The 24,913-nt window shown below is 34.6% G+C and overlaps 2 protein-coding genes across 4 annotated transcripts in view; one reads left to right on the forward strand and one right to left on the reverse strand.

Moving 5' to 3' along the window:
* Positions 1 to 143: 143 nt before the first annotated feature.
* On the forward strand, positions 144 to 13,437 carry LOC144961960 (B9 domain-containing protein 2-like). Of its 3 annotated transcripts, none has more exons than XM_078894973.1 (4): positions 144 to 296; positions 9,127 to 9,216; positions 12,296 to 12,421; positions 12,852 to 13,437. In XM_078894973.1, the coding sequence occupies exons 1-4, from the start codon at positions 224 to 226 to the stop codon at positions 13,163 to 13,165; spliced, it is 603 nt and encodes a 200-aa protein (XP_078751099.1). In that variant the 5' UTR covers positions 144 to 223; the 3' UTR covers positions 13,166 to 13,437. The 3 variants fall into 3 exon arrangements, with proteins under 3 accessions (XP_078751099.1, XP_078751101.1, XP_078751107.1); XM_078894975.1 differs by lacking the exon at positions 144 to 296 and adding an exon at positions 680 to 700 and having other exon boundaries at positions 12,852 to 13,304; XM_078894981.1 differs by lacking the exon at positions 144 to 296 and adding an exon at positions 4,168 to 4,189 and having other exon boundaries at positions 12,852 to 13,304.
* Positions 13,438 to 14,274: 837 nt separating this feature from the next.
* LOC144961949 (protein arginine methyltransferase NDUFAF7, mitochondrial-like) overlaps positions 14,275 to 24,913 on the reverse strand; it is a 15,577-nt gene continuing 4,938 nt past the window's right edge. Inside the window, exons 3-9 of the mRNA XM_078894968.1 lie at positions 23,294 to 23,404; positions 21,592 to 21,876; positions 20,289 to 20,408; positions 17,749 to 17,904; positions 16,028 to 16,133; positions 15,243 to 15,310; positions 14,275 to 14,527 (exon numbers count right to left, since the gene is read on the reverse strand). Coding sequence (XP_078751094.1) covers positions 14,345 to 14,527; positions 15,243 to 15,310; positions 16,028 to 16,133; positions 17,749 to 17,904; positions 20,289 to 20,408; positions 21,592 to 21,876; positions 23,294 to 23,404 — 1,029 coding nt within the window. The 3' untranslated portion in view covers positions 14,275 to 14,344. The remainder of the gene's footprint in view (positions 14,528 to 15,242; positions 15,311 to 16,027; positions 16,134 to 17,748; positions 17,905 to 20,288; positions 20,409 to 21,591; positions 21,877 to 23,293; positions 23,405 to 24,913) is intronic.

Consider the following 24,913-nt stretch of genomic DNA (forward strand, 5'->3'; position numbering starts at 1 on the left):
AATATTCGTTGGTACAATCATGGTCAATGAATCCGTACCTATATCCGTCACAAGTTCAATTATTCAACGTATTGTTCAGAATGAATCGTATATTTTGCCAGTTAACTGCTAACGCATACACGTCATTTATAAGAAATTAATCTTAATCTAGATTTCCAATCAAACTTTTTGGCTTTTATACTACTCATTCTTCTGTTGTGAATGAAAACAATATGGCTGATTTATGATCAATGCAATCCAGCGGTTATTTCATGAATTCTTGAAATATTATGAAAATCTCAAACGTGGATTATTAGGTAATCATTCATACAAATACTATTTCTTATCTAGCCGTATCTTCATATTTTATCTTGATTGAAGAGTAACGGACAGTCCACAACAAAAACGACTCTTACGCTTGGATTCACGTTCTGACTTGATCCCTCCTCTCCCCCCCCCCCTTTTTTTTTTCTTCTTTTCCTTTCTTATTTTTCGTTTGCTTTAAAATATGTGAAAAATCAAGATGATTCTGAGATGCTGTATTCGGCGCAGTGACGCTTACCTCTATCAAAACTCCTCTGTCTAATAAAATTGCCTTCAAATAAAATTATTGACTGTGATGATGTCGCCCAATCATGTTTATTCAAATTATCATTATCAGTATCAGGCTGTGTAGACTAGTGTGAAAGACTATCTTCAGATGTAACCAATAATTCCTTAGGTAATTTGAATTTTCTACCTCATCACGGTTTTAATCTTTTGATCCCCATGTCGAAGATGGCACGAAAGACTAGAGAAAGACTGGAAACCTTGAAATTTTCCTTTCTGAATTTATAATTCCATACCATAAGATGAGTTCTGAGCTACAGGAATAATGTCCTTCAATGCTCAGCTCCTGTTTTATCCAGAAGGGGATGTCTTGTAGATGCACCACTCGTTCAAATCTTTTGTTCCCAAATGCTCTATTGAGTCGTTTTTCAAATGTGCTCAGAGATGACGATCACAACATCATATGGCAGGGAATTCCAATAAGCAGGCATACGATGTGAGAAGTACCAGCATTGTTTATTATTTGAACTTGGCCTATGACTGAGCTTATTTGTGTGCCTTTCATTTATTGTGATTATTCCTTTAGCCGTAAAAGGATCATATATATTGTTTAAAAGTCTCCGATATGACAGTGTTGGGAGGTTTAAGAGATTGAGTCTTTCTTCATAGGTTTTGTCTTTGAGTCCACTTATCATTTTAGTTGCTCGCCTTTGAACATTTTCGATATCATCACTTATGGTCAGGGACATTGGAGACCAGACCACCTGCGCATATTCCAGGTGTTGCCTTACAAGGGCCTTAAACAATTTGCAAAAAGTATTTTGGTCCATAAATCTAAAAGATCTTCTTATAAGTCCAAGTATACGGTTGCTTTGATTTATTTTTTCCTTTATGTGGCTGTTAAACATCAGTTGTGAGTCGATTGTTACCCTAACATCTTTCTCTTTTAAGATATTGCATAATTTTAATGGTTGTCCGTTGCTATCCATATAATAAGTTCTTTCATGGTCCTCAGATCCAAAGCTTAATACCTTACATTTTTCCGGGTGGAATTTTAAAAGCCATTTCCTAGACCATTCCTGTAGATTGTTAAGATCTGCTTGTAACTTCTTCTGGCCGGTTTTATTTTCTACAGGTCTCATGAGCTTTGTGTCATCCGCATACATATAAACCGTGGAGTCAGTCACTTCAGGCGAATTATTGATAAACATGACAAACATGACAGGGCCGAGCACACTTCCTTGTGGGATTCCACTTGTAACAGGCTTCCAGTTTGATTTGGCTTCATTAATAGTTACCCTTTGCTTTCTTCCAATCAGGAACGATGTTAGCCATTTGATGGTTTTTCCTGTAATACCAATAGTTTCATTTTTCCCATTAATCGCATATGTGAGACAAAGTCTAATGCTTTCATGAAGTCCATATATATAACATCATCGTCAATATTGAAGTCCAATGATGTATGCAAATTTTCAAGGAAATGGAGCAATTGAAGTGTTGTTGACCTTCCACTCACGAAGCCATACTGTTTTCACTAAGTAAATTATTTTCCGATGATCAAGTATGTGTTGTCTCACAATTTTTTCCATAATTTTACAGACAATGCTGGCTAGGCTAACAGGCCTGTAGTTCCCTGGTTCATTCTTGAGCCTTTTTTGAAAATAGCTGTTATGTTTGCTGATTTCCAGTCCTCAGGAAGAGTGCCTTCTTCAATTGAACTTTGGAAAATCATGTGAAGCAGTTCTGCCAATTCTTTATGGGCTTCTCTAAGTACCCTAGGGTGAATGCCATCATTTCACATTGACTTATTTGGCAGTGTTTCTCTTAACAATTTTTCGACTCGTTTTTTATATCGAATTTGAGTTCTCGAAGAAAGCTGTTAAGTTCTATAATTGATAATTAATAAGAGCAAAACTATAAACAGATCTTTCTTTATCATGGTCGATATAGGGGTCATTTCCACGTAGCTTTTCAATTTGCAAGTTTTAAGACTGTTCTTCCAGTATTATAAAATATATATTATAACCTATTGAAAATAATCAAATGACTCTACTGTGAGCTGAAATGATATGAAAATAATGGGTACTTTCGTAAAAAAAGTGGTCTCTGTAGAGCGGAGTAATTTTACCAATGTTATGTTAGCCAGATATTTTTTGTTGATCAAGAGAAATAGCAGTCAAATTTTGTAAAAATGTTGCCAAACCTACTTTAAATTCTGTAGAACTGTGAAAGGTGTAGGAGAATGTTATTCAGACATTCGTGTGGTGTCTTTACATGGATTTGTCAAGATGAAGCTCCAGGATTATTGAATGCACTCCATCATAGCTCTTGAATTGTTTCACATCAACTGTATTTATGCAAGCCCTGAGACTGGATTTATTAAGTTTCAATCGTGGATCACCACGAGATGCTGGTATGCGGGTGTTACTGGCAAATTGGCAATACCTTTGTAGCTTGCAAATCCATCTGAGTGAATTATTGATCCTGGAGCAATGTTTCTTTTAATAATTGGTAGGAGTGTATTGACCTCCCTATTTGGAACTTAAACAAGGAAACTGTTCCTATACACTCCACCAAATACCCAATGCTTGGGGACTCTTATTATATTTTTGTTTTGTCTTGACACTTTCATCAACTTCAACAGTCAAGCTTGGACCACCGGTAACATAGTGATTGTTATTCAACCAAGAGGATCATATCTCTCTCTAGATTACTTGTATATTTGCTCCATGAAATTGGTAAGAAAGCTGTGGTTGAGACATTAATTTTACAGGACCAAACTAAAATTAGACTCACAAGTTGATAAATGGTTAGCTTACTGGACTCGAAATAAGAGCAGGCTTAATTTGACTGATTTCGGTCAGGGCACCAATAGACTCTTTTGTCACCTTTGCCAGATTTAATAATTGTCATTAAACATCTACATATACCACATTTTGGGGCAACAGTACATAACACTATTGGAAAATTCTAACTGCACTTTCCTTGTCCCTTGAAATGTCATGTAATAAGTTGAGAGCCATTTATTGAATTAGATATAACAATTAACATACATATCAAACAAGGCAAAATTGCCCAATGATATTGAAAAGAATGCACCAAAAAAAAAAAACATAATTGAAAATGAAATGACAAGTGTATTAGACAAGCATATCAGATTTGATGAGTCTCAAAAGAAATGATGGGATATGATATGTACATTGCCATCACAATCATAATAGAAATGCATAATGTTGCAATTAATAAGCATAGAGGGGCATAGCAAGGAATTTGATGTAAAATATGACTTTGGATAGGTAGTTCACCCCACTTCCTTCCTGATTATATGTTTTTGAAAACTTAAAAAAATCCCCGTCTCTTGGAAAGAAAAAAAAAAGCTACACAAAATCCATTGTGGCGACCTGGTTGTTTGTCAAAAATATCGGTAAAATTACTCTGCTTGATAGGGCCCACTTTTTTACAGAAGCACCCAAAAGTCAGCTTGATACTGTTCCAAATAGTAAGTCGATAATTTATCTATTCTTTTTTAAAAAAATAGGGTTGGGGATCACATTGTTCCGTACAGCCAATATTTACAGGTTCAGTGATTAATCTTGTAGCCGACCTCAATGACTGCCTGGTGTTTCATTGAATAATACACAGACCATTGATTGCGCCTTCTGTGAGTGGTTTTCTTCCTCTTGGTACTGCTCCGGTGACTGAACCTGTTTTAAAGTTGTTGTACCAGGCTAGAATTGTGTTTTTAGCTGGGGTATTTTTTACGAATTGTGTAAATTTCCTCCTCACATGAGTTATTGATCCAGTTTCATGAAACCATAGGCATACCATGAGGGTTGGGCAAATATGCACTTTTTCTCAGTTTTTCAAAATTTTCATGTGTTTTCTATGGCCAAATTTAGTGTAGATTATGAATCTGGTGAGTTTTTTTGAAAAAAAAATTTTTTTAGGTTGGTTCAGAGCATTTTTTCAAAATGGCCGCCATTTTCAAGGCCGAAAGTAGAAAAAGGTCTATAACAGAAAAAGTATTAGGGTTAGAAACTTGATTTTTGTGGCAAACTATATGTTTTTGGGGTCAAGAAAACCAAATATCACATTATTTTTATAAATTGCACGCTACAATATTGGTTTAGAGCCATTCCACTGGCTGAAAGAGAAAAAAAATGACTATATTTTTTTTTAAAAAACTTGAATTCTCCAAGAACTGCATGAAGTCAGAAAGTTTGAGACACATAACTTATGTAATTAAAACATACATCCAATATAAATTCACTCTAACAAAAAAATAACAATTGAACAGAAGGAAAACAAGCTTTAGTTTTATTTAATTGAAACTGTTTCTTTGGGATTTAACATTTACAACCAACTAATGCATTAAACGTTCATCAGATTATTTTTTAGAGAACAGAATTCAGCAATGACTCAACATCTTCATTTACTTCATTTACTGGTGCAATTGCATTTCTTATGGATGTACACAGTTCATTTTTTGTGAATTTTTGCATTATGTACTTTCCATTTTGTTTTACACGCCTCATCTGGCGAATATGTGGACTAGTAGTGAGCCGCAAATATCCAATCTCCAAGATCAGTTGGGTGTTATTCAATTGCTCAAGAAGTTCAATGCAGCCAGGGGTGATTGGTCCACCATGTTTTTTGCACTGCTCAAGAGTATTCAAAGTTTTCCTAGTTTTTTCTAACTTCAATTTTTCTTTCTTAATGAGGGCAATTTTTTTGGTTGCCTTTACTGTTTCTACAAAGTCTTTTTCAAGTTTTCGAACTTCAGAAATCTGTTTAGAACATCTGGCCCAATACCACTCTTGTCTTTTTCCATGTTCAGGCAAATCTTTGAATGAGGAGTCTATTAGAAGTCCATTTGTCACAACAATGTTCTTCTTTGAATGAGTTTGTACTGACGTGCTTCCTCCTGCGACTTTCACCCTGTGGTCAAATTTGGAAAATTCTGACTCGCATCCTAAATTTGTCAGTGGTGCACTTCCCCACTTGATGGTATCAACATTGCTGTTCTCCTCGTTTCTAAAATAAGGAACCATATTGATTTGTCTCTCCACAGATTCAATCACTTCTCCTAAACATGCAGCTTCTAACTTCTCTATACCATTTGGGCTTGTTTCTTCAATTGTACACTGTATATCTTTTAAGAGAAAGAGTTTCTGATCAAAGAAGGTCTTTGCAGATGACCAACTTCTCACTACATTCTTTTGACCCTTTTTGTCAATGCCTAGAAACCCCATTAAGGGAAATATAATGAGCTCTCCAACTTTCACATATATTCTGGCACATGCAGTGAACCATTCGTTTTGTATAAATGTGGCCACGGCTAGAACAAGCTTGTTGCTGTTAACATCTACGACAGCCTCAAAAAAGTCTTTAATGTAGTCATGGTGGCTGATAAAAATCTTTGCAAGTTCAGCAATACGACCAAACCTGTTACTAACAAAGCCTTTGAATGTGTTAGAAAGTTCAATCTTATTAGATTCTAGCCATAACTTGTATTCATTGTACAGTGAGACAGTATGTGAGGCGTGACTTGGAGAGAGCAATTTTGCAATGGCAATTAACCCAAGCGTGTGTATGGAAGAACCAGGTGATTTGAAAATCTCCTCACCAGCAGAGAGTTGCAGGATTTTTTGGATGCCTACCATTTGCTCTGTGTTTTTGAAAACCTTATCTATTGCATTGTCTATACACAAAATTATATGAGCACAGCATTTCAGTCTTTTCTCATCATCCACACCTAAGTTTTCCAAAAGAACATCCAAATCAGAACGTCTGTCTGACATCCAAAAATCTATATGGCTCTTTAAGTCCTCCACAGAACAATCAGCTAAAATGGAAAGACACTTTACTTTAACTTATGATTATAGGCAGCCGCTCCATCATCCCCAGTATGACTAAGATTTTCAATATACCCAGTTGTGAGAGTTTTTTTGGGTTGACAATTACCTTTCATGGTTTAATGGTCTGTTTTAATGTCATATGTTTTATGACTAGCTGCCTTTGTTGTGTCATCAAGTCCCACAGTAACAACAAATTCTTCATTGTTCAAAAGTTGTTGAGCTACATACTTTAGACTCATATAGGATGCATCTTCTAGGTATCTCATTATTGTTCTTCGACTTGGTAGAGTGAAAGCAAGATCTTTCTTACACTTTCGCTTCTTTTTCTCATTCTGATCCCTCTCACCCCCCTCCTGCTGCTCCTCCTCTTCACTTGATGAGTAAGTTTCATCATCTTTATCATTTTCGGTACATTCATCTTCATGCTTATTTTCTGGCATTTCCCAATCCTGATGAAATACAATGTTGGCAACATTCACCATTATTTTGCAAACTTCCATTGTTGAACATGTGCTCTCACTTTGACACTGAACAAGACATCGTATCACACTTTCATTTAATGCTTTAAAGGTGTTTCTTATTTTAACCTTCGGAAATGTTATGGGAGAATCTTGGGAATTTTTTTCTCTATTCATACTCATATGTTCAAAGGTATGTTTTGATGAGGATGCGTTTACTTTTGTTGGGTCTGTAAAGAGTCTTCTCTTTGAATGAAGATTAAGGTTCCCAGAGTCAATACTCTCACCTATCACTGAATTTAGTAACTCATTTCTATTTATTTCTTTCTGTTCATTCTCATCTTCACACTGTTTGAAGCGTTTCTTTTGAACTGAGTCCTCTCTGGACTGCTTTCTCTTTTTCATTCTCTCCCAGTCTTTGGGTACAGTGTTGGTACACATTAACTTATAACTCCCAAAACAGTTATCTTGGTGAGAATCAATATCTTCTTGTGTCATCTTTACTCCAAAGTCTTCTTCCATTTGCTTTTGGAAAGATGCATCATTACATCGTATGTCATATGCATTTTTTGTTAGTGAATCTCTGAAGTTTTCAGCATTTTCACACCATTTCTCAGTCTTGATCTTCTTTGAATTTTCATATTTTCTTAAGGCGTTAAATTTTTCATAATCTTTCTGGATTCTTTGTGCAACTGCAGGCTCTTTCATAGGGTAGACATTCTTTGTTAATCCAGTCTCTTCTTAACTCATTTGCTACTATTTTACTGGCATCAGCACGGCTGTATGATTTGATACCTTTGGTAGTTTTGCATAATGCCAACATTCGACCAATAACAATATGGCCAGCGGGTAAGCTTGCAGTTGGTGTGAACTCATAAAGTTCTTTAAATGTTTTTCCAAACAAATCCTTTTTTGCTTCATTTCTTGTAGTTACGGCACTCATCTTGATGGCTGATTTTCATTCATCTGAAAGTCAACAAGACATTGTTTACACATTTTGAAATGTAATTTTGAGTAATTAGAGTTGCTTCCCTTGAGTGATTTAAAAAATGGACTGAGTAATATAAATGGAACAAATGTTATTCTGTAACAAATTTGAAGTAGACAATCAAGATGACGATGGGTGACCTTGACTTGACCTTTGACCCTATTCTTTTCCCCTTTTTTCTTAGAAAAGACAGAAATTGCTCATTTTAAAGACCCAAATCACTCATTTTCTATTTTATGTCACCAGAATCGTATTCTCCTTTCAAAAACAGGTTAAGACATGTGTCACACTTGTACATTTGGTTAAGGGGAAAAAAAATTATTTAAGAAATTGTTAAAAACGGCGGCCATCTTGGAAATTATGATGAGTCAATAAAAACTGAAATTTTGAACCGATTTTAATTTTGTTTTTTGTTTTCTGTGTTTGGCTTCACCTGTTCTTTACATTTAGCATAAAAAGCGTCTTTTAAAGGCATTATCTAAAAAAAATCAAAATTGGCCTAAAAAATCGGCCATTTTGCAAAAAAATGCTCTGAACCAACCTAAAGAATCATTTTTTTCAAAAAAATTTTCCAGATTCCTATTCTACACACTATTTGGCCATAGAAATCACTGGAATTGAAATTTCGACCCAGATTTGCCCAACCCTAATACCATGGTTCTCTCATTGTTTTCAGCCATTTTTCCATCTCATTGTTTTGTTTTCATAAAAACTCCATCACCAAGGTCAAATCTCAAAATGCTATCGAATCACTGATGGTGTCATACACAAAAGATTTTTACAGTGTCAAGGCACTGTTCCAAGTTGATATCCTTAGATTGATATGTTAAATGAAATAAACTTTTGAGAATCATGTCGGACAAAGCTAAAATAAATTATGATTCATGTCACATTTACTCTTTTCTACTGATGACATCGTAGCTCAGCTACCAAAGGGCACACAGTGTTAAAACTTTTATCAATCTAAACTTAAATAAATTCTGCACATATGGCAAAAAAACATTTGATAAAATTTGACATAGCTCTCGAGTTATTCAAACCTGAAATGTGTCAATAATAAAAGAAACACTATGTCGTTATGGTGAGATTTTATTAATATATAAGGAAAAAATTGGGACGAGGGCACCATGCTGCTATAGAGATGTCGTTAGAAGTGTGCTGCACTGTATTTTCCTTTGCATTTGTATTATTGTTGTATTGGGGCTGATGTGCTGTATTTGAATTTACAATTGATATCGTTATGTTTTACAAGTATCAAAATTTTAATGCCTTTCTCTCATTGATTTAAAAATAGAAATGGCAGAAGTACATGTAATTGGACAAATTGTTGGGGCCTCTGGATTTCCGGATCACAGTCTTTTTTGTAAATGGGGAGTTCACACAGGTAAGTTTTTCGTCAAGCAATAAAAACAAATAGATTTTTTAAAAAATAAGACAATTTTTGGAAACTTGAAGAGGACACACTTGGACACACAACAATGTCAGGTATTGGGTTTGCAGAAATCTGATAATCGTCGACCACCTTGTTTAAATGATAAATAGTGCAACTTGTAAAGCATTACAGTGCAACCCCTGGATAACAACATTGCCCGGGATGAGAGAATTAGTCATTATCCAGGGGTGTTGTTATTCCAGGATTATCAAGATGGTGGAAAAAGGGGGCATGGAGAGAATTGTGTGATGCATGGACCCGTGCCTATGATAAGACATGTCTCAACCTTGTTAAAATGTGTATTATTTTTTCTGTTGACAAAGTGTTCATAAAGCTTTCACTCTCCGATGTGTAGTGTCATTGTTTTGATATTTAAAAGCGCTTGAACTGGCAATAGTGCAGTCTAACGACATTTACTAATAATACAGAACACATCTCAATTCTTGATTTGTCAGTGATTGGCAATGACACCCTTGATAGCACCACACACTGTGGCAAAGAACCTGAAGCCACATTGGATTTGGTCGAGTGTTGTGTTGTGACGAGGCTACCGGACAGATTTGCGATTGTACACAAATGTGGCAACAAATTTGCCTCCTGGATAGACCATCATATTATTGCAGTGTGAGACCATTAGAAGCTGCTGCTGCCAGGGTCTCATGGTTAATTTCGGCATTAAAAGTTGCCGAATAGAACCTCACTTGGCCAATCACTACAAACATTTCGACCCCAATTGAAAAACTCATTGGTTTTGATAAACAAAAAAATCGTCTACACTAGGAAATAAAATGGTGTCATTGATAGAAGTAAAAGTAAATTGTTGCTTTTACTAAAATGTATGTCGCTATTTTGGGGATTTTATTACTACACTCCAGCATAGTTTCCTTGAACTCCTCAGGACATGCAAAAAAGTTTGAGGAAACTATGCCTTTCCATAACAACTTGAAAGCGAGGGGAGGGGTAAGGGCAGTGTGGCTCAACGTTATGGACTTTGCTACATACCCGAAAGATACCTATTTCGAACATCCATCATGTTATGTGGCCTTCAGCAAGCCACCTCTCCCTAGCTCAATTTACGGCACTATGCTGCAGCTGACAACTGGGTTATTCTAGTTTTCCCTGGAAAAGACCCTTAGACAACTTGAGGATGAAAAAAGGATTTTTATTATTTATTTACATTTTTGATATGTTGTGGGAAATATATACATGACATGCTACAAGCTGATCTATGTGTGTGTATGAGAGAGAGAGAGAGAGAGAGAGGGGGGGGGGGGGGTTGCTGTATCACAAAATTCATTTACCATCATTGTCAATCATTAGCTAATCATGGCAGGTGGCATTGAAATTAGAATGAATGGCAAGTGATAAGAATAAGAGAAAGGTGTATGTTATACAAAATGGCGATGGAGTGTGTGAGTGGCTGTGCGTGTGTATCATACTGATTACACGTACCTGTAGTGTAGATAGATACATACGATAAACACATACGTAACTGTCAATGTCAGCGTAAATCATCAGTAGTTGAAATCACTGGGTGCGTTTTTAAAAAACCCTTTTAATTAATTAAATTTGTTACATTGGCTGGGTGAACTTAGAGAAAACCTAGTTCGAGGTACAAATTAGCGAGGAAGGAATGGAATGATAACAAGGAAAATTTTTTTGACATTCGAATGAGTTCGAGGAAACCGTGTGTTTGAGGAAACCGTGTTCAAGGAAACTGTGCTGGAGTGTAATTATGTATATTAAAAAATTGGGACCAGAGGTCAATGTTGCTATCCTGGGGTTGTTGTTTTTCACAGGTGTCGTTATCTAAAAGTTTCACTGTATTCATGATTCTGATTAGTAACAGACTTCCTTAATAGGATTAATTAAATCTTATGTTTTCTACTCGTTCTTGTTTAACTTAAGTCACAAATATCCATAACTATGTCACACTTAAGTAAGTCCCGCTCAGATACATTGAATGGAAATATCAAACATTTTCTCTATTCCCTGTTTGGCTTCTCTTTGGCATCAAAATTGTTTCCACCACGACAGATATTTATGGAAGACTTTTTTCTGTGCCTTTGTGTTTGTGTGTATGTGCATGCTAATGTGATATATGGAAGAGTGAGAGGGAGAAAGAGAGAGTGGAGGGGGGGGGGGGGGGAAAGAGGGTAGTAGTCAAATTATTTTGATTGACCAAAGTCAGAAGTGTCAATAATGTAATGGAACCTCTCGGATGGGGAAATGATTTGCCATGTAAGGAATCCCTTTGACCCATCAAAAATTTCTTGTAACAAAAGACATTCGAAGTGATATCGACTGGATTTATTCATGTAGTTGCAAACTTTTTGACACAACAATGCAACTTCAGTGGCTTTGGGATGGTGTGAGACAGTTGATGCAAGCACAAACACAGATTGAGATGCATCATCCTATCCAGTTCTAAAAAGGCTGTGAACACAAGATTCAATTCACCTTGAGAGATGGAAGGATATGTAGAGGTGAAAATGGATGGGAATGGTACAGAAGCTGAATGTGTCCAGTCAATATCACTTTGGATGTCTCGCATTACCATCAAATTTTTTATGGAACAAAGGGGCACATTACCTGACAAATCATTTCCCCATCCGAAGCCTTTCCATTTTTACCTTTTTGTTAGTATTTTTTCGATCCCAGACTTCAGGCAGCCCCCACCGCTCTCTACTAAGGCTATGTAGCAAGCATTGACATGGCTTGCATAAAGTAGTTTGGCACCACACAATGCATAATGTGATTTAGATAATCAATTTATTTAAAATTGGTTTTACTTTAAAATATTACAAGATTTTGATTAGATTTTGATAATCATTATCTTGAGGTTGAATGAAATCTACTAGCCCTTATGATTTTAAAAAAAAAAAAATTATGGCAGTGATAGTGATAATGGGAGCAGGGGATGCTATCTGTTCTGGTCTCATGCATTGTTGGAGACAAATTATATTAAGTTTTGATTCTCATCCGGGGCGCTTCTATGTCTCACATTTAACAATTATCCCTACATTTTAAGGTGGTGGATGGAAGATCTTAAATGGCTTGAGAGAGGGCCAGACACAAGTAGACACCCCACAAAGTCATGATGCAGCATATTTTGCACATCCCATTGACATTCACTTTGCAACAAAAGGAATCCAAGGTTTGTCATTAAATTTTTATCCAAAGATTTTAGTATGAAGTGAGACTATTTTGATCATGAATGATTGGGTTGTCCACCAAACTTAGGTCTTTGACTTGAGACTGATTGCATTCGGTTTAGGATTTCTGGAAACTTGGAATGAGGCGTGATAATATATTTCACGGTCATGAGAATTAATTATTGTTTTATAGCCATGGCTTTCTTTCACAGAAAATGCTGTATTCTGAAAATTGATAATGGTGTGTTGAATCAAACGATTCGAATTGATGTCCCAAAGCTTTTTCTTTTTATATTTAATTTATATTTTTAAAATAAAATTTTTCTCTCGCACTTGTAAGTGTATTTGCAACATTTCAGTATTTTAAGAAACTTAACTCTCCATGTATCCATTATAACCTTTTTTTTTTCTTTTTCCATTTTTTTTTGTTAGGATGGCCTAGATTACATTTTCAGGTGTGGCATCAAGATGCATTTGGACGCAATGAATTGTATGGTTATGGTTTTGTTCATCTACCTACATCTCCAGGACTTCATAAAATAGACTGTCCAACCTGGCGACCGACAGGCTCATTCATGGATAGTGTTTCACAGTTTTTCCTTGGGGGTGGACCTCATCTTAAAAATTCAGACCTTATTTACAGTGGAGCTGATCGGTACAGACTACAGACTATTGCAATGGGAAAAATTCACCTTCAAATTGGAATAATTCTCAGAAACTTTGATAAATTTGGCATTGAATGCTGATAGTGACAGGAAATAAAAATTCAGTATGTATTTATTGTCCCTGGAACTATTGTAATGATACATTGATTTAATACGCCTTATTGTACTTAGATTCAAATCATATTACATTATACAAATGATAGTTAGATTTTGTGAGCATGCGACATTTTACAAATTAAAAACATTTTGTTTATTGTCCTGTAATATTTAAGGCCTGCTCTGTGAGTGTGAAAGTTTTGTATGTGATAAATATTTCAATTTCATATTTTAATAAAAATATTAATCTTTTCAAATATATTGCAGTTTATTGGTTTAGTGATGTATGATTTGTCCAGTAGAAAAAAAAAATCTGATATTTACACTGAATTTTTAGGAAATAAAAGGAACTATTCATTTAACAGCCTCCCTCTCATCTATGATCCATGCCAAGACCAGGAAAAAAAACCCCGAGCAAAGTAAATCCAGAACAAAGGTGAGATCAACGCGGAAAGGGAAAACAGATATAGGAGAATGTAAGACACAGCAATAGAGCCCTCTCCCCCCCCCCCCCACCACGGGAGGTCAAAAGACCCCAGCCACCATGTATTTGTAACTAAATGCATAACTCTTGGCTGAATCCTGTGTTGATGTCTTGATTGATTGTGCTTGGACTTGGATCTACTTGTATTGAAGTGCTCTCTTTGTCTTCCTTTCTATTTGTAAATGTAAATTTATATTCTTTTGATTTTCTTCATTTTTTGTTCTTGCACTTAAATGACATAAAAGTGTCACAGTGCCGTAAAACCCCTGACAACAGTCTGTCCCAGTCTTGTATAAATGCCAACCTAACATTTATCTTACAGGAATTTTAGACATTATGTGGAGCTTGGACAAACGTTTTTGTAATGAACGTTGGAGCCGTAGGTGTGCTTAGATTCTAGTACTTTTAATATTGGCTTACAAGAGCCTGTTCACTGTTAGTCAAAAGTCATAATTATGAATTAGGTGGGTAAAAAATTTATCCATTAATTGAAACGTAATAGTGTCCCAAGCATCTGCTGGAGAAGAGCAGAAGCAAAACGTTATGGGTTTGACTCTTTATGATCAAGTTTGTGGACATTTTGAAAGTATAAACAACAAAGGTCAAACAATTCAAGGACATAATATTAATTTCTTAACTCGGATATAACACATGGAAAATAAAATAAAATTGACATTTTCTTATGATTCTGATTCATTCCCAAAGTTCAAATCCACAAAGCCTGCTGGTATGTAGTTGTTCTTTGATTTGGAGGTAATTGACATAAACTTAAATCTTTCTCCCATCTGATCAGGTGATGTTAACATTTTATAGCCGGAAATGAGGGATGCCCAATGTTCTTGTTTTGCCTTCTGTAATAGAGCCTGAAATAGTAATGTTGAGCATCTTAACAACAGTGAATAATTATGATAGCATGGATTTGTTTGACACGTGTTCTATTGGTGCATTTGGCTCGTGACCTGTAGGTTGAAGGTTCAAGTCCTGCTGTGGATGCGCAAAGTTGAATCCTTGGAAAAGGCACTTTACTCACATTTTATCACCATAGTCCAGTGTAAAAGAAGTTAACTGACAAATAATAGTGTTGTATCTGTCAAAAACAATTGTAAGAAGCCCTTACCTCATGTCTTGTTCTTAATGATAAGTGTTGCTGTTGGCTTAGGACCCTTGTAAAGTGCATTGAGCACATTTTGCCTTCCTTCTCATTAACTACATCTAGAATAAATTTTATTAGAATAATTGAAGGGGTTAGTTCTATACTCTACAGAGCCCAAGTCCAGTTTGGCCTCCATTCCAGACAGCATCAAAATGCCGAGGAGCTTTTTTTTTTTTTTTCCCTGTAGCTCAGCAATTAAAACTTCATCTTTTACTGATACGGAAGAAATATTAATTGATTCATCAATTTGACTTTCTAGGTTACTGGCATCATCGCTGTCGTCAGTCACTTCTAGGAGCGGTCAAACTTGAAGATCAACCCCTTCAATTATGCCAATGTCTTTGAGGAACTAATGATGTAATGTAAATCACAAGTTTGACCAAACCATCGTTCTAACAAAGTAGTCCTATTTGCTGTGACCTTACCTGTAATCGATATCCTATCCCCATATTTATTAGATATTTTTCTTGAGTTATTGGTCCAAACACATCAACTGCAGAAAGTGATAAAGATCAACTGTAACAGAAATATCAAGGGTAATCTCTCTCTCTCACTCTTTCTCTAAAAATGTATGGTAATATTATCAATCCTACCTTTGTATGGGTTCAACAATTATTAAAACCATGAATTTTCTAATCTATCAAAATAAATAAGCAAATAAAACTGCCGTGGACCATGACTACAAAGTAATCCTTAACCATCACAATCTTGAACACTTCTCTAGCCCCCACTTTTCCCAACTTACGTAACTATTCTGTTGAGAGCCTAGTAGAACTAGTAGCTCAGTCGGTAAAAATATGACAGTCCAAATATGAGGTGATAAAATTACCTCTGCTCGCTCATTCCCCCCCCCCCCCCCCCTCCCTCCCGCTCCCTTTCCAAAATTAACTACGTATTTTATTGATAGCTAAGTAGGTAGTTCAGAGTTTATCAAATTCAAGTTACCTCTGTGACATTTTCCCATTCAGTTACATAAGGAGGAGTGCTTTTCAATGATAGAGCAGCATCCTTAAAACTGTAGCAAGCAAACGTTCCCAGATACATAAATTTAGAATATAATCAAGTTCCATGAGTATTATGGCGTTTTATGCATTATGCCTATCTTTATTTATTAAATAAAAATTCTCTTTATACTCATCCTCAGAGGATATCTTTCTTTTTATCTCGGAGAAAAAATTGAGATAAAAATAAAATATAACTGAGATTAAACCTTGAAGATCTGTAAATTTCTTGAGGTAGGAAAAGTCCACATCTGCCGTCAAATCAGCAGTTCCAGGATCAATCAAAGGATCATGGAGCTGGTGGTTCTTGAATGCCTGGAGACACAAAGGAATAAACAGTCAAGACAGTCAAAGATAAAGACAATTTCAGAACATGAGAGAGAATGTTTGCTGTCCTACATTTATCAGACCTTGACTTATCATAGCCCTATTATATCAAATACAGTAAAATTACTTTAAACCGAAAGAAGCTAAACCGAAAAATACCTTAAACCGCAAAGAATTTAATAAATTGTGCTAGTTTCTTCATTATCTTTGTACTAATTCTTACGAACCGAAATACTTCTAAGCAGGACTTTCTTTAAACCGAAACAACTTGAGAGCACCTTCCCTTTTTCTCTCTATATTTTTATTCAAAAATTCGGGAAGGAGGCCACACGTAATAATACCCGGCGATATTAAACAGAGCGTAAGTATAAGATGAGGGTGATGGGTGGGGTGGGGGGGGGAGGCAAACACTTCAATCACTGCACTTGGGCTTGGCCAACACCACAATCACACAGACTGGAAAAGGAAGACAGCGGGTGACTGGCAGGCGAAAAATGAGGAAGAGGGGGAGTTGGGGTGTAGAATCACGCAAGCAAGATGTTCTCGCTCATGTGTTGATGCTTTGGAACTGACTGGATTTGCAACACGACGATAAGGAGGGGGGGGGGGGGGGGTGGTAGACAACTTACCATTGACATGCCATTTCATTTCCACTTTGTTTAAATGTGAGTGTGAGGGGGGGGGCAGGCTCTATGTAATTAGGCCTTTGAACCTAATGGCTTTTCAACAAAAGACAGCTTAGCATTGACACGCCTTTTCATTTCCATTTCACTTCACCTCTGAGTAGCTGGGCATCATTCATAATCAATTATTGCACAAGAATTTTTCGATCTTATTTTAGCTTTGCATTTTACTAAAAGATGTCTAAAAGAAAGCACTGTGCTTACACGTTTGAATTTAAAATCAAAATACTATGTGAAGTCGATGAAAAAAAAGTTGATCAAGACAGAGATATGTAAAATACACGGCATCCCGAACTCAACTCTTTCAACAATTTTGAATTGAAAACGAAAACCCCCAAAAATATTTTTAAAACACACACAAAAAATAAATAAATTAATTAATTAAAAAAAAAAAAATTAATGGTTACGAAGACAGCATTTATTCAACAACTCCATTAACGGGAAACCCATGATACGATTAAATGAGCAAATTCCTTAAATAGTTACTACCCTTGAAAAACATTGCAAAACGGGAACTTGCTTTAAACCAAAATGTCTTTAAACCGAAATGGTTTAGAAGGTCCCCAAAATTTCGGTTTAAAGTAATTCTACTGTACATATAAAACGATTGTTGATGATTCACTGAAAAGTGACACTTCGGAAAGAGTGGCCAGTGTTGTTCAATTGAACAAATAAGGATTAAGGCGTTATAAAATTGGTTGACTTAGTTTATCTTTCTTTCTTTCTTATTTTTTAAATTCCATCTTTTTATATTCTTTATTTTACTGAATACTTGAATATTTTAAAAAAATGATTGCAGATTGTTCTCCTCTTAGTGAAAAGTTAGGAATAATGAAAAATTGTGTCTAGTATGCAACCTCTAAACAAAACTTCTGGTTTTATAGTGGTGACTATCAATTCACTGAAGACAGTATACTCACTCTAAATGTATCTGTTTTGTCCCCATCGTGACCATAATCAGCTATTAAAGAAAATCCTCCAGACTCCTTGATTCTCTTTACAATGTTCTGCACAATGAGAGCAGAACCTGGGCTTATTTCTATATGATCACGTTCCTCAGTGGCTGACAGACTTGGCTGTTTATTTTTGAAATTAAAAAAATCAGACTAAATTTTAAAAAAAAGGATATTTCTAATAAAATTCGAGTCAAAAACCTTCAAAAATATTGACATTTTAGATCTTATTCAATGCCTTATTCATTCCTCTGTGCCTTATTTCTTTTAGTAAAATCATGTCGCTATTGAACACATAAAGTTTTGTACAGTTGATGTTATATGTCTATATTTTTCTTTATTACAACACAAACTCAAATATTTACTTTCAATCTAATAAAAATATGATTACTGATCTTAACAACTTATTCAAATTAAACCTCATTTTAATCTCATCTGACTGTCTCAATTGGAAGCCATTAAAACATGTTTTCGAGTTTGAAAATTGTGATAAGTATTGATTGGAAGGGGGACAAGGGTGGGGAGGTCATTTTTCCCCTACAGCTGGATATCATCTCTTAAGAATAATAATAATAATAATAATAATAATAATAATAATAATAATAATAATAATAATAATAATAACAATAATAATAATAATAATAATAGACTCTTACAAAGCGCACACGGTATCCTCAATAATGAGGCTCTTGGCGCTTTAAATTACATCAACACAAAACAATATAGAAAGTACATGACATCAAAAAAAGAAATATTTTCAAGGATTTCTTGAAAACAGACAATGATTTGGATTCTTGGTTGCTCTGTGGAATGGTGTTCCATACAGATGGACCAGAATGAGAAAAGGACCTTGTTCCCGCCTTTGTACGAATGCGTGGGATAGCCAAACGGGTGGTGTCATTGGAGGAGCGCAAAGGTTGGGTTGTCGAATATTTCTTTAGGAGTTTTATGAGGTAGGGAGAGACAAAGTTTTCAAGACAACGATAAACTAGGACACATGCTTTGAATTTGACCCTTTTCTCAACAGGCAGCCAGTAATCTGCAAAAGAGAGGTGTGGCAAAGTCAGAACAATCTGGCAGCATTATTTTGGATTGTCTGAAGCTGCCTGAGCTTATTTTCCGAGACACCAAACAACAGAGCATGACAGTAATCCAGCTTTGAAAATAAAAGAGAAACAACAAGTTTCTTGGTAACATCCTCAGAAAGGAACTATTAAAGAGATATAATTTATTTCAAATGACACATCAATGATTTGATCATTGTCTTAATTTGATGGTCCATTGACAGTTCCGAATCTAAGAATGCTCCAAGATTTTTGACCTTGTCAACAATATCTATTGACACCTCTCCCACTTTCAATTTCGTCTCGGTCCAAAATCTTCTGTTCCCTACATACATCACCTCCGTTTTGTCATCATTCAACCTTAGCCTGTTCCTACGCATCCAATCTCTTACACCCAGTATGCATTTTTCACATGTATTAATGACATTTTGTTATATTCAGATCCAAATAACTGGGTGTCATCAGCATATTGGTGGTAGGACAGGCCAAAGTCCCTGATAACCTTTGAAAGTGGATATATGTAGAGAACAAAAAGCACAGGTCCAAGAACTGACCCCTGTGGGACATCACATTCTAAAGAATTTGATCCAACCTCAAACTATTTACAACTACAATTTGTCATCTATCTAAAAAATAAGATTTAAACAAACTGAGAGCCGTACCAGAAATGCCGAAAGTTATTTCAAAAGTTTTAACAGCAGGTTCCCTGCAAATTGTCACTATCTATAAAATTGTGATGTCAAAAGTATCTTCCAGACAAAATGTGCATCGATATATAAGATCTTTATTTGCTTATGATAAATGGAAACTGTGCAGAAAAGCAATGACTACTGTACATTTAGTAAAAACCCCTGTTTAGTGACATCGATATAACAATAATCAGCAGTTGACATTGACGTTTTATACAACAAATCTAGCTTTATAGGTAACATCATTTCCGACCAGCATTTCTGACATCCTCGTTGACAAATCAAGAAGGAAAAAAAAATCAAGATATGTTCCGTTGTATTATTAAATGCCATTTCATAAAATAAATATTGGTCTCAGGTCCAGATATACGACAGAGGGAAAATGGCATTCAAGCCATGTTTATGATCAAAACAATGACAATAGACATTGAAGAGTGAAAGTGTATATGGTAAATCTTTTGTCAACAGGAAAAATACACATTCTGACGTGGTTGGGATGTGTCTTATCACAGACACTGGTCCGCATATCATCATTAATATTACAGGTCTCACCACACCCTGGAATAACAATGCCCTTTGATAATGACATAATATGGTCCTGGGTCATGTTATTACCCAGGAGTTGCACTGTACAACAAAAAAATTGATCACCTTCTGGCGTGCAAAAATAACAATAAACAGTTAGGAAATATTCAAATACAACTATTTATGCCCAACTAAAAATAAAAAATAATTTATAAGATCATCAATTTACCTTTAGGTAAGCAATAGAAGCTGCTGTATCACAAGGAGATAAAACCAATCGAAGCTTTTCAGACATGTCATCTTGTTGGTCAATATCAACTAGTAATTCTCGCCATCCTTTTTCTGTTTTCTAATGTTTTTTCCAATTTAGTGGAATAATAATTAAAAAAAAAATAAAAATAAAATTTAAAAAAAAAAAAAAAAAAAAAAAAAAAAAAATATATATATATATATATATATATATATATATATATATATATATATATATATTTTTTTTTTTTTTTTTTTTTTTTTTAAATTTTTTTTTTTTATTTATAAATCCATAGAAAATCATTTTTTAAAAAATCTATGTCACAATCAATGCAATAATTATCGATCACAATCAATCAAATGTAATACCGTTCTCTAAAAACTGGTTCAAACAAATTTCTTTGTGAATTTCAAAACAAATTTGAATTTTAGAAAGAAAGAAAAAACATTAATAAAACTGAAAACGCATTGTGAATTCCAAATAAATTTTCTTTTCAGTCTCAATAATTACAAATCTTGTACCAACTTATCATTTCTTCTTATAGGCTAACAATGATATATCCTTTCAATGCCTTAGGGTAAAATCTGATAATTTCACCATTTTTTTTCAATGTCTCATTTCTGGCCTACCGTGAGCGGCTAATTTGACAATTGGGCAACCCAGACACTGACAATAGGTTTACCTGGTCAATTAATTATATTTTCATGAAGAGTTAACACAGGTACATTCGTCGCACGTTGGGTAAATTTGCCGCTACTGGTTGCCGTTACAGTAAAAAAATCAAGGATGTCACAGCATCTTGATTAACATGTCATTTTGATGTGCAATAACTTTTAAAGATTTTTCATTTGTTTCCCGCAAACTGAAGCAATACATACACTTATGTTTTTTTTTTAAATACAGACTATTCCGACGTGATGGGTGAAAGGATAAAGTTTTACCAGGCATTATTTCTTGGGGATGGAGGGTTGCGGCAATTTCCCCATCGATGAAGTTACCGGACTCTACCCCATACAGGATATAATATTGAAATAATCGTAAATAAATGGTCTATTAGTTATCACAAACATCGGCATCAATCACATTGATGTTTTTATGATTTCATCTCTTTGTCAATCAATTTCTTAAAGTGGTCAATAGAACTAGCCTTTTTTGTTTCAAACTGAATGCCTTTCCAAATATCAAATCAAACAGTTTTATAAATTATGCAAGGTAGGATCTGCTCAAATTTAAAGGTATTATGGTGACTCAATAAAGTAATTAAAGTTTAACAAGCATTTACCTGAAATTTATGTATAGGTAGCGCGTCCAGGAACTCATGAGCAATGAAACACGAAAGTCCTTTGGGAACATCAGTCAAACTCTGATACCAATAAATGTCCTGGCCATATTTGGAAGTGCACTTCTTGTAGGGCCCTTTATCTCCTATGCCATTATCCTCTTCAATAGATGACACGTCTTCACCTGGCACTGACAGTTTAGCTGCTTGAATGTTACTGAGTACAGGGCTGACTTCAACCAAATGGAGACTGATTTTATCTTTGATTGTTGGAAACTGAGAAAATACCTATTTCAAGAATGGAGAAATAAGATGAAATAAGCACCTCTATAGGCAACAATTTATTGAAATAAATAATGCCATTTGTACTTATAGCAATTTTTATCTAATTTATAGGGTCAACAAATTCTTTTTAATGTTAGTTATTATCTCTTTAGAGTTCAGCACTTTATTGATCTGGATTAGTTCTCGTCTTAATAATGACATTTATACTATACATCATTATAGGTTTGTGACTAGACTATATCTTCAAACACTGAATTATTATTGCTATGAATATTGCTAGGTTTGTTAAAACTGAATATTTCACCAAAAGAATGATAGGTTAAATAATTAAAATGATGATGATGATGACAATAAAAATATTAACAATAATAATAGTGATGATGATGATGATGATAATAATAATAATAATAATAATAATAATAATAATAATAATAATAATAATAATAACAACAACAACAATAATAACAATAATAACAACAAAACAACAACAACAACAAAACAATAATAATAATAATAATAATAATAATAATAATAATAATAATAATAATAATAATAATAATAATAATAATAATAATAATAATAATAATAATAATAATAGGATATTAGATGAAAGCAGCCAAAGGACTGTGGTGTGGGAGGGTAATACTAAAATATTTGAGTGGATGGTAAGAAGGAATAAAGTTTTGGGCATTAATGTTTGAGTAATATTTCCCGGCTACATTAGTGTAAGATTCAACCTGCTTTTGTTTTTAGTTTTCTTTTATTTCCCCTCAAGTGAGAATCAAATGGTTGGAACTGTACCTCCAAAGTCAACCAAAATATTCTATCCCTATCTGACCATTTGAGAGCCAATCATATACTGTAATTATATTATGAAATGTCTGTATGCCAGAGTTATCAAAGCAAAGTGCAAACATGATATGCAACTCTGGATGACAATTAACCTGACATACACGAGGCATTCCATCCAGTTGGACAAAGGTGCGGTAGAGTCTCTTGTAAAGCATGTCTTCATGAATAAGTTAAATATCAATTTAAATAATAATATAAACAAATGAATTATGAACCGATAAATAGCCTGTGCATTTAGTGGCAGTTAGTATAGTTTGTACATAAGTTTATTATTTCATTTTAGTCCCCACTGTATGTGAATTTCCTACGATGTCATGACAGACTGTTACAATCAATGAGAAGAAACATCATTTTGTGTTTCTCATGCTTTAATTTCAGTACCAAGTGATTTCAAAAATGCAAAACATTCTCAAAAATTTTAAGAAAAAAAAAATTACAACTCTTCCCCCTTGCCCCACTAATACCATATTTACATCTTCTCCCTTAAATTTCATTGTGAAATAAGATCTCGTCAGTTATTTTGAATAATTTCTTAAACCTCATTTAAATCACTTTCTAAAGCACTCACACGCAGCATGTCATCAGCAAGAGTTCCTCTGCCTGGTCCTAGCTCCACAATTTGCAAAAACTGATCCTGATAATGATTCATCCACTCATTGACAATCCACACTCCAATCATCTGGGGGAAATAGGAAGGTTTATATAAATATATATATATATATATATATATATATATATATAATATATATATATATATATATATATATATAAATTATAAAAACAAAAACCATGAAATAATAGTGCTCAACTTTAGTATAAAAGGAGCTATTTATAAACATATGAAAGATAATTAAGATTGTTTGACTTCTACAACGTTGTTATCGAGCGTTGCTCTCATCAGGAAGTGGAAGTGAAAGTGTAGATCTACACTTTCACTTCCACTTCCTGGTGGGAGCAACGTTCGATAACAACGTTGTAGAAGACAAACAATCTTAATTATCTTTCAAATGTTTATATATATATATATATATATATATATATATACAGTGCAACACAAATTTGTTGAACTACACAGGAAAGCCGGGAAAGTTAGTTGAATCCCTGTTTTGATGAATACGCGAACACGGCTGTAATACAAGGGACCCAAACTGATGAAGCCAACTGATCTCAATGTTTGCACAACCAGGTTTCGTAGATTGATGAAGTTGTCCACGCCTTTTTGTTGGCAAAACAGTGAATATTGATCACTGCCGAAACACCAACACACACACCACACCACACACAAGAGGATGGCATGACAGGAAGTGTGGGTCAGGGAAAGAAAGAAGGTAGAAGGCATTTGTCTGCACAATTGTAGCTTTTGCCAAGTTATAACCTGAGACCATTAAGTATTTGCCTATCACTTGGAAAAAACAGCCCCACAGTTCCTGAGCATCACTCATAATTTTAACACAGATTTCTTCTCTCTCTTTGCTCAGTTTAGTTAGTTGAAACTGTGAAATCATTTGTGGGTGCCGTGAAAAATTTACTAAGACAACGAAGGACATAACTGAAGAATTCTGTCCTTATACGTATATATATATATATATATATATATATATATATATATATATATATATATATATATATATATAATATATATATATATTATTATAAGGGTATTTGTTGTGCTCTACCATATCACAAGAAAGTGCTCAGAATGCTTTACAGGTGCATCAAACTATTAGTTTAAGATGCTTTTTAAACATAAGTTTGTTCCAAAGAGTTGAGGCATTTCTAGAAAAAGAACATCCTCCACTAGACACGTAAGAGTAGCAAGCAGATTTCCATTGGCTGACAAGCGGAGGGATCTAGTCAGTGTATAGAACTTCAGTTTGTCATAGAGGAGAGTTGCTTGACATGCGTTAAGACATTTAAAATACAATACCAGAATTTTGTATCATATTCGCTCCTTAACTGGAAGCTGAAGAAGCTCTTTTAGCAGAGGTGACACATGATGTTTCTTACTGTATTTAACGACCAATATATATAAATACAAGGGTAGACTGAAAAGTCTGACACGCCCCTTGTAATTTAAAAACTATAATAGATACAAAATTGACAAAAGTATCAAACAAAAGCTCAGTTTATAGCCTTACTGTTTACTATTCTAAATTTCAGCATATCCATTGTTCCCATCCACACAGAG

The sequence above is a fragment of the Berghia stephanieae genome, chromosome 1 (genome assembly GCF_034508935.2).
Source record: "Berghia stephanieae isolate SIO BIC M18660-M18661 chromosome 1, UCSD_Bste_1.3, whole genome shotgun sequence".
Lineage (NCBI taxonomy): Eukaryota > Metazoa > Mollusca > Gastropoda > Nudibranchia > Aeolidiidae > Berghia > Berghia stephanieae.

Excerpts from the sequence above, each read along its gene's own strand:
- LOC144961960 (XM_078894973.1), top strand. The coding sequence starts at position 224 with ATGATCAATGCAATCCAGCGGTTATTTCATGAATTCTTGAAATATTAT. Across the intron at positions 9,217-12,295 it reads TAAATGGGGAGTTCACACAG|GTGGTGGATGGAAGATCTTA; the intron begins GTAAGTTTTTCG and ends CTACATTTTAAG. Across the intron at positions 12,422-12,851 it reads TGCAACAAAAGGAATCCAAG|GATGGCCTAGATTACATTTT; the intron begins GTTTGTCATTAA and ends TTTTTTTGTTAG.